The following is a 15,470-nucleotide window of genomic DNA, read 5'->3' as shown; positions in this document are numbered from 1 at the left end:
GATGCGGCTCTCGCTGCTTACATGAGGCTACGCAGCACATAAATAAAGTAATAAATAAAAGGAGTCCATGCAGGACATGGATATATAATCCTCTGTAGCTTCAAGTGTGAATACGTGTTTATGGATCTAATATATATGATTGTGCTATTTCTCTGCGCTTCTAATAATTTTAATATTTATAATCACACTTTTCATATGCTTAACTGGGCAAAATAATAATTAAAGTTAGCTAAGCAAAAGCTAATAACCATCATATGCACCTTTTTTTTTTTTTTTTTTGTCTGCAAAGCATCTTCTATCTACGCGAAAATTAATTTACAAGTAAGTTTTAACTATTTACCGTAGCATTTATTGCTTGGTCTACAAACTCGTAAATTCTGGTTGAACATCATATCTACAAATCAGGGCGGAGATAGCATATTGATTGATTGGGGCTTATTCAACAGCAATATAAAAAAAAAATAAAGATATAAATTTGAAAGATTTGTTTGCTGCCAGCCACAACTTTATGAAACTGGATTTATATGTTTCCAAAATCCCTGAATCTTAATTCTGAATTTTTGAAAAACCAAATCTATTTAATTCTATAAGACAAGCATCAATTTGTTCTCAAACTCAATAATACAAGAATTATTAAATTCACGAATATCAAAACTTTAATTATTAATAAAAAAAGAATTCGATTCTCAATGATTCAACATAAAGAGACTTTAATACCATTTGTTAGAACAATAAATCTTTGGTGAAAACCATCACCTAAACTGTAGGAACATTCATGTTGTACACCAAGAATCAATAATCAAATATATGAAAGCGTACCTAAATTCATAATGTTGAATTACTCTCTAAAACTGTATAGTTAGACTTCCAGATCAATATATTTTCTTAGAGAATCCTTTAAGTTTCTCTATGCATGCATTTTATCTGATGATATGATATTAGAAAAGAATAAAATAATATGTGTGATCTAGAGATCATAACTATTTATATAAATAACCTTTTCTCTTATCTTTATATGTTCCTATTTCAATCTATCATATAAATAGAAATTACACTTAGGTCTCTATACATTTAAGACACACACCTTATTAGATATATTAAAGATCAAATTACTGAAAAGCTTAATAAATCAAGTTTAATTGGCTTAACCTTATATGACAATTCACAACACATAATTATACATATATAAACCCGATATTGAATTAAGGATACAATGACATTGGATTAAAGATCCAATAGTAAGTTGATGTTTTCACACTTTTAGGGATAAATTAAAGAGCGGGTGGGCACTATTTAGTTTGGTTTGGTTTAGCCCTAGAACTGAATCAAACTGAAACCAAATGGTTCATGAATTTATGAACCAAATACAAACCAAATTATAGAATTGTTTGGTTTGGTTTTATCTTTTATATTCATTATTCAATAAAAAAAATATAATAATACACTATTAATACAACAGTAATATTGAGTCTATAAATTAGCAAACAATAAACAAAATAATAAAATCTAACAATAGTAAATTAACATAATAAATTCTAAAAATAATTTAAAAATCTATAAATAATAATTAATATAATAAAATCTAACAATAATAAAGTTCAACAATAATCTAAAAATCGACTACACATTAGAAAATAAACTTTAAACTTTCATTGCCAACGAGTACTCTCTCAATCACCATTTTTTCATCATTTAACTTCCACATTCACAATGCTTACATCATCTCTCAAAGTCAAAGCGAGTCATTAACAAAGTATTAACAATTAAATAAAATAAAATAAAGTATATGTTATGACATATATAATATAATGTATTAACTAATAAATAGAAAAAAAATAAATTATGAACTATTTTTTAATTTTAATTTTTTCTTGAACCATTTGGTTCGGTTTTGAACCAAACCAAATAAAAAACCAAACCGAACCAAATTGCCATAATACGGTTCCGTTCAGTTCAGTTCAGATTGAACCGAACCAAATGCCCACCACTAAGTGTCATTGTAAGCAGGGAGTAAATTGAAGTTTACCTTTAATATTTTCCTACTTATAATACTACTAGATATCAATCCTTTTTTTTCATAAGTAATCACATACATGCATAAAAGGTTTTATTCCTTCCGGCATTAGGAATTTGAGGAATCTTGTTGATTTGGATTTATCTGTTAATCCCTTCAATTATGGTTGTTTAACCAAGTTGAAATATATGAACCTTTCTTACAATATGTGTTGATGCGAGATTCTGGTTGTCCTCGTTCTACGACCAGGGTCTCTGCTCGATCAACTTCACCACGACCAGGATCTCTCCTCGTAAAGCTTCTTCTCCAGAGGTTCCTGCGCACACAGACAGGTCAGAGTACGCTGGTTGTTTTCCCGGCGCAAACCCTCCGACGCTCAAGTCAGATATGAAGGTTCGGGGAATGCTTGCCACAAATCTTATGGCTGTTAGGTTGTTTTCTCTCTTTTAGAATCAAAATTGCTAACCCTTTTACCTTCGTTGGCTACCTTTTTATAGGCTTCCTCTGAATCCCAGTTTTCCGCAGTCTACGTCTATTATCCTCCCACCTCTCGAACGTGGATTCCCCATTTCCGTAGTCGTGGTTGGTTGCGTGGCCTTCGTGCCTAGATTCTCAGGCTGGAGAGCATGCCTCGCCAACTGTCGTTGACCGCGTCTCCTCGAATCAACCCTTAGCAAGAATACATCAGGAATGACTTTATGCTTCTTACAGGAAATTGGCCTCGTGGATAACGTGCTCGTGGATGAGCAGGATATTCCTGCCCCTGTTTCCCTGTTACCTGGCTCTTACAGGACACACCTGCTCGCAGACTTCTGCCACCAAACAACTGCTCATCACGTCTGGTCTCGTCGGAGTATTTTCCTCAAACACCGGTCCCCCAGTTTTTGGTGTTGGGTAATGTAATGGATCAGCAGTAGAAACTTAGCGGTTCTTGGTCGCGTGGGACTGGAAGTGGCCCCGAGGAGGAGCTGACCAGGGTCAAGGAGGATCTTCAAAGGCAGAAGGCTATGTATGAGGCTCAGCTCGAATCTCTCCGTGATTCCCACCGGGTTCGGGTCGAGAACTTAGAGAAGGAGGCTGACAACCAGTACGACCAGGGACTTCGGCATTCCTATCGTTGCATCATGGCCGTCCTCGGGAAGCAACACCCTAATCTGAAGATGGATGACCTTACAGCTGGTGTTGCTCAACATATGGACGAGGAGGCGGCCAAGGAAGACGCTGAAGGGGTAGAGCCGATCGTGATTGAGGAGGAAAACTCTCCTCCTCGTGCAGTACCTGCTGATGTTGGCGAGGCGAGCACCCCCCCGGACGCAACTGGTGATACCCCCTGCACCTGAGGAGGTCCAATCAACCGATGCTGCTCGGCTTACTGATCCACCATCTTCTTGATATATTTCTTGTATTGTAATGAACAATGTTTGTGAAGATTATCTCCTCTGTTAATTATTAACAAATTAATAAAGATGTTTTTGATTACTTTCTTGTGTTGTAATAATGAGTTATTTTTCATTTGAGAATCTGCTCGTCTTTGTCTGGTCGAGCAGGTTCTGGCTTGGCACATGGTTTTACCACATGCCTTTGCATGCCTTGGAAATTTTTTCGAATGCTTTGGACTCTGCTCGCCTTCTCGTGGTCGAGCAGATCCTGGCACGCTTGGCTTCTAGTCTCGCCATAAACAGGCTTTTAGACTTGACGAGCCTTTGGGTGCCTTCAATTCTTCAAGGATTGGGATTCTGCTCGCCTTCTCGTGGTCGAGCAGATCCTGGCACGCTTGGCTTCTGTCGCGCCATAAAACAAGCTTTGAGACTTGGTGAGCCTTTGCATGCCTTAGTGACTTCTTCGATGCTTGGGGATTCTGCTCGCCTTCACGTGGTCGAGCAGATCCTGGCATGCTTGGCTTCTGTCTCGCCATAAAACAGGCTTTGAGACTTGGTGAGTCTTTGCATGCCTTTGATTCTTCAAGGATTGGGATTCTGCTCGCCTTCTCGTGGTCGAGCAGATCCTGGCACGCTTGGCTTCTGTCTCGCCATAAAACAGGCTTTGAGACTTGATGAGCCTTTGCATGCCTTAGTAAATTCTTCAATGCTTGGGGATTCTGCTCGCCTTCACGTGGTCGAGCAGATCCCGGAACGCTTGGCTTCTGTCTCGCCATAAAACAGGCTTTGAGACTTGACGAGCCTTTGCATGCCTTTGATTCTTCAAGGATTGGGATTCTGCTCGCCTTCTTGTGGTCGAGCAGATCCTGACACGCTTGGCTTCTGTCTCGCCATAAAACAGGCTTTGAGACTTGGTGAGCCTTTGCATGCCTTAGTAAATTCTTCAATGCTTGGGGATTCTGCTCGCCTTCACGTGGTCGAGCAGATCCTGGCACGCTTGGCTTCTGTCTCGCCATAAAACAGGCTTTGAGACTTGACGAGCCTTTGCATGCCTTTGATTCTTCAAGGATTGGGATTCTGCTCGCCTTCTCGTGGTCGAACAGATCCTGGCACGCTTGACTTCTGTCTCGCCATAAAACAGGCTTTGAGACTTGGTGAGCCTTTGCATGCCTTAGTGACTTCTTCGATGCTTGGGGATTCTGCTCGCCTTCACGTGGTCGAGCAGATCCTGGCATGCTTGGCTTCTGTTTCGCCATAAAACAGACTTTGAGACTTGGTGAGCTTTTGCATGCCTTCGTAAATTCTTCAATGCTTGGGGATTCTGCTCGCCTTCTCGTGGTCGAACAGATCCTGGCACGCTTGACTTCTGTCTCGCCATAAAACAGGCTTTGAGACTTGGTGAGCCTTTGCATGCCTTAGTGACTTCTTCGATGCTTGGGGATTCTGCTCGCCTTCACGTGGTCGAGAAGATCCTGGCATGCTTGGCTTCTGTTTCGCCATAAAACAGGCTTTGAGACTTGGTGAGCTTTTGCATGCCTTCGTAAATTCTTCAATGCTTGGGGATTCTGCGCGCCTTCACGTGGTTGAACAGATCCTGGCATGCTTGGCTTCTGTCTCGCCATAAAACAGGCTTTGAGATTTGGTGAGCCTTTGCATGCCTTGGAAGATTTATCACAGTTTCAAGTGAATGACATTCCTCGACGTTCCATTAATTGCAGGTTTTGATTTTACATGAACTTGCTTTGACGTAAAACATAAAAATAAAAGATAAAGAGCACGAGCAGAAATTGCTTTAAAATATGAACAAGTCTTACTGGAAGTATTTTCGGAGGTGTGCTGCGTTCCATGGGCGTTTCACCTCGTGGCCGTCCGTGCGAACCAGCTTGTAAGCTCCGGGTCCCACCATCTGCTTGACCCTATATGGTCCTTCTTGTTTTCTACTCGGGTATCGAGGGATGTTATCTGCATTGCTTCTCTTGCTGCCGAGGAGTAGCAGCTTTTTGCGATCCTCTGGTCTCCTCGTACCACTCCAACTACCCCATTCACCCGGTACTTCAGAGCCAGATAATGGTTGGACAGCACCGCTTTGCTCATCCTCAGAAATGGCCGGCCTAGGATCATCTGGTAAGGACCTTCTTCGTCTACCACCACAAAGTCCATCATCATTGTCCTTTCTGTCGGGGAGCTCCCAATTGTGATAGGCAGCTCGACCATGCCCAGAGGGATCAGCTTTCCTCCTCCAAACCCTTTCAAGGAGGTGTTGGTATATTCCAGCTTCCGGTCTGCTATTCCCATCTCCTCCAGGGTTGACTTAAACAATACGTCAACTGAGCTCCCTGTGTCAACTAGTATCCTGTCAAACTTCTTGCTAGCAACAGTGGCCTTGATGACCAAAGCATCCTCGTGAGGGTATAAAATCCCTTCCTCATCCTCATCTGTCCACATGATTGGCATTTGTCTAACTCTTGCACGTTTGGCTACTGGGGTGTTGAAGAATACCTCTTTGCTGGTCATGGCGTATCTAGCATAATTCTTCCTCGACCTGTTGGAATATCCAGCCAATGTTGGGCCCCCAGCTATCACCCTTACTGTAGGCTGCTCGCGCCTCAAATTCCTGTCACTCTGCTCCCCTTCATTTGTTGATGCTACCATTGGGAATGTCCCATCTATAAACTTGTCCAGATACCGATTTCTCACCAAATCTTCAACCTGGGTCTTGAGATCCCTGCAATCTGCTGTGGTGTGGCCATGAGTGCCATGGAACTTACAATAGCGTCCCCTATCCCTCCTGCTAGATGGCTTTGTTATTGGGGCAGGGAGGCACAGCAGCCCTCAATCCTTTATGGCTTCATACACCTCATCCAGGGACATCTTCAAGGAAGTATACCGCCCATAGTCCTGGTTCTGGTCGATCAGGTGCACTGCTCTTTCTCTGTTTGCTCCGTTCTGAGTTGGGGGCGTTGGCAGTACTTCTGGTCTGCTCCCTCTGCTACCGTGGGAATGTTGATGAAGACCACCATATGCCGAATCATGCCTTCTCCAAGGCTCCCGAGCTGGGGAACGAGGAGGTTGCGCCTTGCTGCGCTGATACTGTGGTGGCCTCTGATGGGGCTGGTAAGCAGTTACCCGACCTCCTGCTCCACTACCCGAGGTCTGGTGGTCCCTCTTCCTGATCGGCCTATTCCCTGGTAATGCTCTCTTCTCTTTCCTCCCCAACCCTTCTAACTGGTCTGTTTTAATCCGTGCGGCCTTCTCCTCTTCAATCTCAATGTCTCTCTTAGCCTGCTCGTATGCGGCCGCATACGTCTGAATAACTGGGCTTCTTAAGTTGTACCACAGCCTTCCTATCTTCACCCCTTCTTTCAATCCCCTTAACGCCTGAGGGTGGTTGAAGGCTCCCAAGTCGAGGACAGCACGATGAAACCTCTTGATGAATTCCCGAAGGGTTTCTTGCTCTCCCTGTTTCATGCTTTTCAGCTCTATCATGTCATCTTCTGGTGCCATTGCCCCACTAAACTGCTCTGCAAATTCCTGGCACATCTGCTCGAAGGTTTTAATGCTGCCTCGAGGAAGTTTCCTGTACCACTCTCATGCATGTCCCTCAAGGGATAGTGGGAACACCCTGCACCTTTGGGATTGGGATAATCCTTTTACCCCAGTTATGTCGTTAAAGCGCTCTATGTGTACCAACGGATCAGTTCTTCCCGAATATCTAAGGTTTGGGAGGCGAAAATCTCTCGGAATAACTACCCTCATGATCTCTGCTGTGAGCGGTGATTCTCCGTCCAGCATTATCCTCCAACCAGGAGCTCTGCTCCTTCCTTGCATGTCGTCAATTATCTGCGCTAGTCTGCGCACCTCCTCCTCCAGCTGTACTGCACGACCAGGGTCACGTGCTGCAACTTGATCCCGCTCTTGCTCTACATCATGCAAATGTTGCCTCAGCACTGTTTCCTCTGCATTCGCCACCCCATCGTCCTCGTCAAAAATCTGTCTTGTCGGGGACTACTCTTCCTCTCTATGGAATTCTCCCCGCAGGGGTATGTTACCTCTTTCACCACCAAGTCTCCCGGTAGTCTGACTTCTCCTCGTATTATCGGGACCTGGTGCCACTCCATCACCTTTCACCATTTCTTCCTGGGTTACCCTTCGTTCGCTCCGCAGCTCATGCAGGATGGTTGTCAAGGTCTCCATCTGCTTTTCCATCCGTTCCATCCGGTCGAACATGGCTTTTTCCCGTGCTTCACTGGCTATCTCCCTCAGCGTCACAGAATCATTAAGCCTCATATCACCCCCTTGTGCACTACTTCCTCCTGCCTCCATTGCTTTTCAACTACTTCCCTTCTCTTCTTGCTATCAAAAGAAGCTTTTTGCTCAGCTCCCCACAGACGGCGCCAAAATGTTGATGCGAGATTCTGGTTGTCCTCGTTCTACGACCAGGGTCTCTGCTCGATCAACTTCACCACGACCAGGATCTCTCCTCGTAAAGCTTCTTCTCCAGAGGTTCCTGCGCACACAGACAGGTCAGAGTACGCCGGTTGTTTTTCCGGCGCAAACCCTCCGACGCTCAAGTCAGATATGAAGGTTTGGGGAACGCTTGCCACAAATCTTATGGCTGTTAGGTTGTTTTCTCTCTTTTAGAATCAAAATTGCTAACCCTTTTACCTTCGTTGGCTACCTTTTTATAGGCTTCCTCTGAATCCCAGTTTTCCGCAGTCTACGTCTGTTATCCTCCCACCTCTCGAACGTGGATTCCCCATTTCCGTAGTCGTGGGTGGTTGCGTGGCCTTCGTGCCTAGATTCTCGGGTTGGAGAGCATGCCTCGCCAACTGTTGTTGACCGGGTCTCCTCGAATCAACCCTTAACAAGAATACAGCAGGAATGGCTTTATGCTTCTTACAGGAAATTGGCCTCGCGGATGACGTGCTCGTGGATGAGCAGGATATTTCTGCCCCTGTTTCCCTGCTACCTGGCTCTTACAGGACACACCTGCTCACAGACTTCTGCCACCAAACATCTGCTCATCACGTCTGATTTAGTCGGAGTATTTCCCTCAAACAATATGCTAAATGATTATTATATGAAATCAATGATTCAAAATTTGAGTAATAATTTTTCCTATATATATTACATGATAAAATTCATAATATAATACATAAATATAAATAAAACAAAAAATAATTGACACGACCACCCGAATTCCATTATGGGATTAGGAGAGAATCTTTCAATACTAAGACCAATCATCCTTTTGGGGAAAAAAACAATAGAAAGGTTCATATAGCGATGATGAACACATATCTAAGCCATGAACACATATCTAAGCCGTCCACGCTTAGATAAATGCGGTTATGATTCAAGTTAGAACAATAGAAACCAACCCATGGAATTCCAACCCTTTGCCAAAGTGGCATTTGAAATTCGAAAAAAGAACAAAAAAAATATATATGTTGGGTCGTAACCGAATTAAAATGTTGGCTCCCTTTTAAAACAAAATCCTTAACAAGCGCTCTTCAACGGTCTAATTTTCCCACTATCTTCTTCTTCTCCATAATATTCAAACCCTAAAAATAAACCCCAAAATTCATTTTCCGAAAATTTAAAAAAACAACAAATTCTCTCAGAAAATACACAAAAGCTCACTTCCGTTCCTGCAAAGGCCAAGCAAGGAGGCATTTCTTCTTGTTAGGTTCATTTAATGTCGGATTATAAGATTTTGAGTTGGTGTATTTCTTTCAGGATTTCAAATTAAAAATATAATTTTTTTTTTAAATTTCTCTCTTGCAATTTGATTTTGATGAACTGAGTCTAATATGTTATATAAATACATTTCGTTATGTTAATGTATGAGTTATATTTTATTTTTGTTCCCAATTAAATATAACATTTTACGATTGAAACACAACGAAGAAAAAGAACCTAAATTTATATGAATTTCTTGAGAAATTTTATATTTTTCTAGAATATTTGGGGTGAAATTCTGCAATTTTGCATTTTTGTTATGATAGGCCCGAGCAGTTCATCATGTCTAATCATAACGATCCGTTTCTGCAAGAGGAGACGACTAGTGGATCACTTATAGAACAACTTCAGGTTCCTTATTCGTAAGCCCTTGAGATAAAAAAATTATTTGATCCCATGTACTTGTAGTTTTATTATTTGTATGTAGCTGAGGAAACTATCTACGATTTGTGCTAGATTATATGGGATGAAGTTGGGGAGACGGACACAGATAAGGATAAAATGTTGCTTGAGCTTGAACAAGAGTGTCTTCAAGTGTACAGAAGGAAGGTGGATGAGGCCAATCGCTGTCGAGCACATCTGAGGCAGACAATTGCCGACTATGAAGCTGAGCTTGCTGCCATATGTTCTGCAATGGCTGAGCCACCGGTGCATAATAGGCAGGTTAGAAATATCATCTGGATTTGTATAATATTTGGAAATGCATTGAATGAATTATAAACAAAAATGGGCCAATAGTCAAATGTACATTAATTATGAAAACCATTTATAGGAGGTTGTGAAGCATTTTAAGAGAGATATTAGGAGCGAAGAAGTTGTTAGCTGGATACATGCATGCATGCGTGCATACATACATATATATATAGTCGTTATCTAGTGTGGGTTTCTTTACTTTAATAAAGTGCAGGAACCCTCATTGAAACATTTCTTTTGTGTGTGTGTGTGTGTGTGTGCATACACACATACACAAGTGATACACTATGTCTATAGTCATTCAATGTTTGTAGAAACTAGATCAGATTAACTTGCAAAGCTTGATTGAAAGAAGAAGTTAGGAAGGAGGGTTTGATTTCATTTGAAGTCGTTATTGCCTGGACATGCGAATAAATTTTTTGAATATTTTTCACTATTTTATTTTCTAAAATAATTTTTTGTGAAGTTTAGTGCATTATCTCCTTCAGACAATTTGCTTAGCCTGTATTTTCAGTCTGATCAAACTGCAGGAAATTTGAAGGAAGAGCTCAGGAACATTCTTCCTCAACTGGAGGAAATGAGGAAAAGAAAATCTGACAGAAAAGAGCAATTTGTACAAGTGTTAGAGCAAATACAAATGATCAAAAATGAAATCTACAGATCAACGATATATATTTCTTCTAAAACAGTTGTGGATGAAACAGGTTTGTCATTGAGAAAGCTTGAAGAATTTCACAGAGAACTCCATGAACTTCAGAAAGAGAAGGTCTGGATCAGTTACTTCTCTTTTATTTATGTTCAATTGTCATTGGACTTCCAAATATTATCTACATCTTTTAACTTTTGATATTGTTTGTGTGGTATGCAGAGTGATAGGATGAAGCAGGTTCAGGACCACCTAAACACTTTGAATTCTTTTTGCTCAGTGCTCGGAATGGATTTCAAGCTTACAGTTAGTCAGATTCATCCTAGTTTTGGCAATTCTGAAGGATCAAGGAGTATAAGTGATGATACAATTGAACAGCTGACTACTGCAATACAAAAACTACGAGAGGTTAAGATACAGAGAATGCAAAAGGTAAACAACTGTTTTAGTTATTTATCCATTAGATGATTTTAATTTTATTCTGTTGAATCATTCAAAACTCTCTTCTTTCTCTTTGACCATTGTTATTACCCTTTGTGCCACGGCAGCTCCAAGACCTTGCAACGACCATGTTGGAGCTATGGAATTTGATGGATACTCCTATTGAAGAGCAGCAAATGTTTCAGAATGTGACCTGCAACATTGCTGCTTCAGAACGTGAAATAACCGAGCACAACACTCTCTCTGTGGACTTCATTGATCATGTCAGTTATTAATTAGCACGTGTTACCTTGAGTGTCTTCCAGACCTCTTGGGCTGTATATTTTTATAAGTTGGCGTGGGATTTTGCTTTGGGTGTGAGACTGCGAGGTAATTATATTTTGCAGGTAGAGGCGGAAGTGACTCGGTTGGAAGAGTTAAAGTCAAGCAAAATGAAGGAGCTTGTTCTGAAGAAGCAGTCAGAACTAGAGGAGATTTGCAGAAAAAATCATATGGTTCCAGAAAATGATAGTTCAATGGAATACACGCTTGAAGCCATTGAATCTGGTTTGAGCTAGCTGATATATCATTGCATCATTGATTACTTTTGTCTTGAAGTTTTACTGAACATTTTAGAATTTCTAATGATGCAGGAACCACAGATCCAGCTAATGTACTTGAACACATTGAACTTCAAATAGCTAAGGCTAAAGAAGAAGCTTTTAGCAGGAAAGACATACTTGAGAAGATTGACAAGTGGTTGGCAGCATGTGAAGAGGAATCTTGGCTTGAAGATTATAATAGGGTTGGCCGTTACACCATCTCTAATTCTTTCATATTTTATTGTGTGATATCTCCATCACTTTACTTAAGAAGTATGACCTGACATGGTTATAAAGGATGAAAACCGATACAATGCTGGAAGAGGTTCCCATCTTATACTCAAGCGTGCAGAGAAAGCTCGCTCACTGGTTAATAAACTTCCAGGTACCCTCAGCTTCATCTATGTTGACAAGCACTATCTGGTACAAGCTTTAGTTAGAGATTTTTATATGATGGACCAATTAGGCTATATCATTAGAGGTCACACCACATGCTTTTGTTTATCAGAGTTCCATTTATTGATCAACTCTTATATTCACTGTTTTAAGTAGCATCATTGAACAACTCTCTTATTTGCTACTGAGGATTGAAACAATTTCTTTTCAACTTCTCTTACAAAATTTTAGTTTATTTTTTTGCTCCCCTCTATATAAGGCTCTTTTCCAACCTGTCTTTATATTTTTTTATATTTTGGCTGTAGAAAAAAAAATTGTACCATATATATATATATATATATATATTTAATGAATATTGTACCATATTGGCCCAGGGATGGTGGAGACATTGGCTTCAAAAACCATTGCCTGGGAAACTGAAAGAGGTGTTGAGTTCTTATATGATGGTGTAAGCACCTTTCTCTTGTCTAAAGGTCACAGTCATTTCTGGTTCTTACTTTTCTCTGAACTCTTTCCTTTTACTTGTCACTTATCAGGTTCGTCTACATTCTATGCTTGATGAGTACACTATTTTACGGCAAGAGAAGGAGCAAGAACGCCGTAGGCAGCGAGTATGAACATACCATTTTACTCATCCCCTGCACACTGTAGAAGAACTTATATTGCTCCACTTTCATCTAGTGCTTTTGTTGTTGATATTCTGCAATTTATGATATTGTGCAAATTATGATCTACATACTTGTCTCCTTTAGGACCAGAAGAAACTTAAGGAACAACTCATAGCAGAGCAAGAAGCACTTTATGGATCAAAACCAAGCCCTTTGAAGGCCCAGAGTGTGAAGAAAGTCCCCAGGGTTTCATCTGGAGGTGCAAATAATAGAAGACTTCCTGTTGGAGGAACCATGCTTCAGACTCCTAAGCCTGATTCACTTGGCTCCATAAAAGCCACTCCTCATTCACGTCCTATCAAGAAAATTGATCGAACACTCCAACATGACCCTTCAAATCTCCATCTGGATGATGGTTGTGCAACTGAATCAGCTGGTAATTTCTTTGAAACCACTTTTAAAATCTTTTAAAGATTACATGAACTTTCACTGTAGCTCATTAGAAAATTTTTTATTGTTAAATGTGAACCTGAATCAAAACTTTCAGAAGGAGACGACTTTGTCGTTTCTTGAATTGGATAGGAAACGACAAAGCAAACACACAGATAAAACTGCTGAATGACAACCAGCACCCATCATACAAAAGACTTAAGTTACGCACGTGACTTGCACGATCAACTTAAGTTAAACGGTAGTTGCTGATGCCGTTTCAATTTGAAGAGTTGTTACTGACAGTTGGGGTTGGCGGGAGTTTGCTGGGTTTGTTGAAACAAACCCAGAACAAGAGCTGGTGTACAGCTCACATATCTGGACTTCTTGCGAGATGTATATAAAGCCTTGAGGGCTATACTTAGTGGTTATCGTTCCTTGTAGCAATTACTCTAAGACTGGTAATCTGTTAAAGCATAAAGAAAAGCTATGGCTTCTGTTTCTCAAGAGGATGTAGGCTGCAAAGCCGAATCTCTATAATCCTTCTTGCATTTCGTTTCTGCTTTATTCTTTCTTAAATCCTGTCTCAGTTAAATACCCTTGTTTCTTAATCTGATTTCAACATCGATTCTCCATTCTTGCCTTAACAAGATCAGTGTGTGGTGATTTCTTGGGTAAAAGAATTAAGGTTTCTCACTCTTAATTTCAACATTTATTTTTGTTTATTTTCTTTGAAAGAAGCGTCATATCATTTCAATGCTCAGTGTTAATAATAGCTTATTCATTTTCCTGTTCTCTGAATAACATTATTTTACTACCTTTTTCTACATTTTCACAGGCAGGAGAGGTTTGGACATTCCTGGTGAGCCTAAAAAGAAACAGTCCTCAGATGCTAGTGAACAAGATTCACCAATGAAGCGCAGACCATTTTCGGCTATCAATTCCACCACATCATCAAATGATGTGAATCCAAATGGTGAGACAGTACAGAAACCAGATCCACCTTTTGATTTATCATTCACTACTCCCTCGAACACAAATTCTTTTATTGATGACGAGAACATGACTCCCAAGTCAATGCCAATTCCTGTGCCCCCAACACCACCAACAATTTCAGTGCCAATGCAGACAACTACGACGACTCCTGCACCTGCAGATGCTCCGATCCCTTTCAATGTTTATCAAGTTGTGGAAACAGCAGAAGGGATTGATGAGTACTCATTTGAGGAAAGAAGAGCTGGTTTTGTGCTACCAGAAATACATAGCAAGCCATCGATACAAGTCTAATATTAAATCAAATTCTTGTTTCTTTTGAACCCGGAATAAGTCAATTGTAATTGCCCTTTTTCTGGTTTGTGTATATAGTCTACCAGAGTTTGCATACTGTTTAACTCGAGCCGTGGCTTTTGAACGTGCATAAGAAAATCAGAAGATTTTTCCACTTTCTGATATCTGCTTTGAGTTTCCGTTAAGTGTGCATCTCATATTTGAGACGCTCTAAATGGCTTATTTAGAATTTTCAGATTTTTCTTCAATACTGCTTATTTTTGACAAGATCTTCTAATCCTATGTGAGAGCAATCTTTGTGGGTTTGTTCATTTCTGTAGTCTGATTTGTATGATAAATAGCGGAATAAAAATAAAATATATGCATAAATTTATTTTATCAGGGGCTAATGTGTGAAATACAATTGTATTTTATCTTTGTAGTGAAAACAAAATAAGAATAAATTTTGACACACATAATTAACCAAGTATGACCTTTAGCCTACGAGCATCTCATTAACCAATCTACTATTTAAATGTAATATGAGATTTTACAAGAGGATGCTTACAAGTTTTTTTTTTTTTAAATAGAAAGTAGACCTTTCATTCCAAATGAACAACACTATCGAATACATTCTGTATATCTGCTGGTATTGTTCTAGTCCAGACAACAGCTAAAACATTCCTTAAAGCAAATTTAGCTAAGGCATGGGCAGATTCTAGGGACAAAATAAAATTGGACATTATGAAACTCCTTTTTTTGACTTCGGATATTTGAAATTATTCAGTAGATCTATGTTCTGCTACCCTTAGTGTTGTTAACTAACTCAGCCAATTCTTTACGATCAGTCTCCACAGTCAAACAAGATATGGCTGCTTCTTTTGCCACTTGCAGACCCCATTGGATGGCTTCTGGTTCTGCAAAACTGACACTTTCCCTTAATTGAGCTCGCTTAATTCCTGCAGCTATTACCTTCCCATCTGAATCTCTGATGACTGCTCCCAAGCCTATCTTCCGGTGTTTGCTGTTTATAACTGCATCTACATTGTGCTTTAAAACATTTTCTGGGGGAGGTTTCCATCTCTGATTTTTTCCTCTTCTAGCATTGCTTAAATGAGTTGTTCCTTATTTCCTCACTCTTTGACAAGCCTCCAAGACCGATTCAGCTTTAGCTGCTGAAACCCTTGGATCTATCTTCTTCCTTTCAAAGATGAATTTATTTCTTGCAAACCATATCACCCAACAGTAAACCACCATAAGCTTTGCATCCACTTT

The 15,470-nt window shown here is 40.3% G+C and overlaps 1 protein-coding gene across 4 annotated transcripts; it reads left to right on the top strand.

The window, feature by feature from the left end:
- Nucleotides 1–8,759: 8,759 nt before the first annotated feature.
- LOC18033787 (65-kDa microtubule-associated protein 3) lies at nt 8,760–14,437 on the top strand. 4 transcript variants are annotated; one of them, XM_024179474.1, is made up of 13 exons: nt 8,760–8,912; nt 9,402–9,486; nt 9,592–9,798; nt 10,343–10,594; nt 10,697–10,906; nt 11,023–11,178; nt 11,302–11,461; nt 11,548–11,699; nt 11,794–11,881; nt 12,267–12,340; nt 12,429–12,503; nt 12,645–12,936; nt 13,768–14,437. In XM_024179474.1, the coding sequence occupies exons 2-13, from the start codon at nt 9,418–9,420 to the stop codon at nt 14,214–14,216; spliced, it is 2,184 nt and encodes a 727-aa protein (XP_024035242.1). In that variant the 5' UTR covers nt 8,760–8,912; nt 9,402–9,417; the 3' UTR covers nt 14,217–14,437. The 4 variants fall into 4 exon arrangements, with proteins under 4 accessions (XP_024035242.1, XP_024035241.1, XP_006423735.1 ...); XM_024179473.1 differs by having other exon boundaries at nt 8,760–9,077; XM_006423672.2 differs by having other exon boundaries at nt 8,760–9,082.
- The last annotated feature ends 1,033 nt before the right edge of the window (nt 14,438–15,470 follow it).

Source organism: Citrus clementina, unplaced genomic scaffold (assembly GCF_000493195.1).
Source record: "Citrus clementina cultivar Clemenules unplaced genomic scaffold, Citrus_clementina_v1.0 scaffold_8, whole genome shotgun sequence".
NCBI lineage: Eukaryota > Viridiplantae > Streptophyta > Magnoliopsida > Sapindales > Rutaceae > Citrus > Citrus x clementina.
This window is presented reverse-complemented; position numbering and strand designations above follow the sequence as displayed.

What these genes read in the sequence shown, in the direction of transcription:
- LOC18033787 (XM_024179474.1), top strand. Translation starts at nt 9,418, where the DNA reads ATGTCTAATCATAACGATCCGTTTCTGCAAGAGGAGACGACTAGTGGA. An exon ending in ATGAACTTCAGAAAGAGAAG is followed by an intron (nt 10,595 to 10,696) that starts GTCTGGATCAGT and finishes TGTGGTATGCAG; the next exon opens with AGTGATAGGATGAAGCAGGT. An exon ending in GGCTTGAAGATTATAATAGG is followed by an intron (nt 11,700 to 11,793) that starts GTTGGCCGTTAC and finishes ATGGTTATAAAG; the next exon opens with GATGAAAACCGATACAATGC.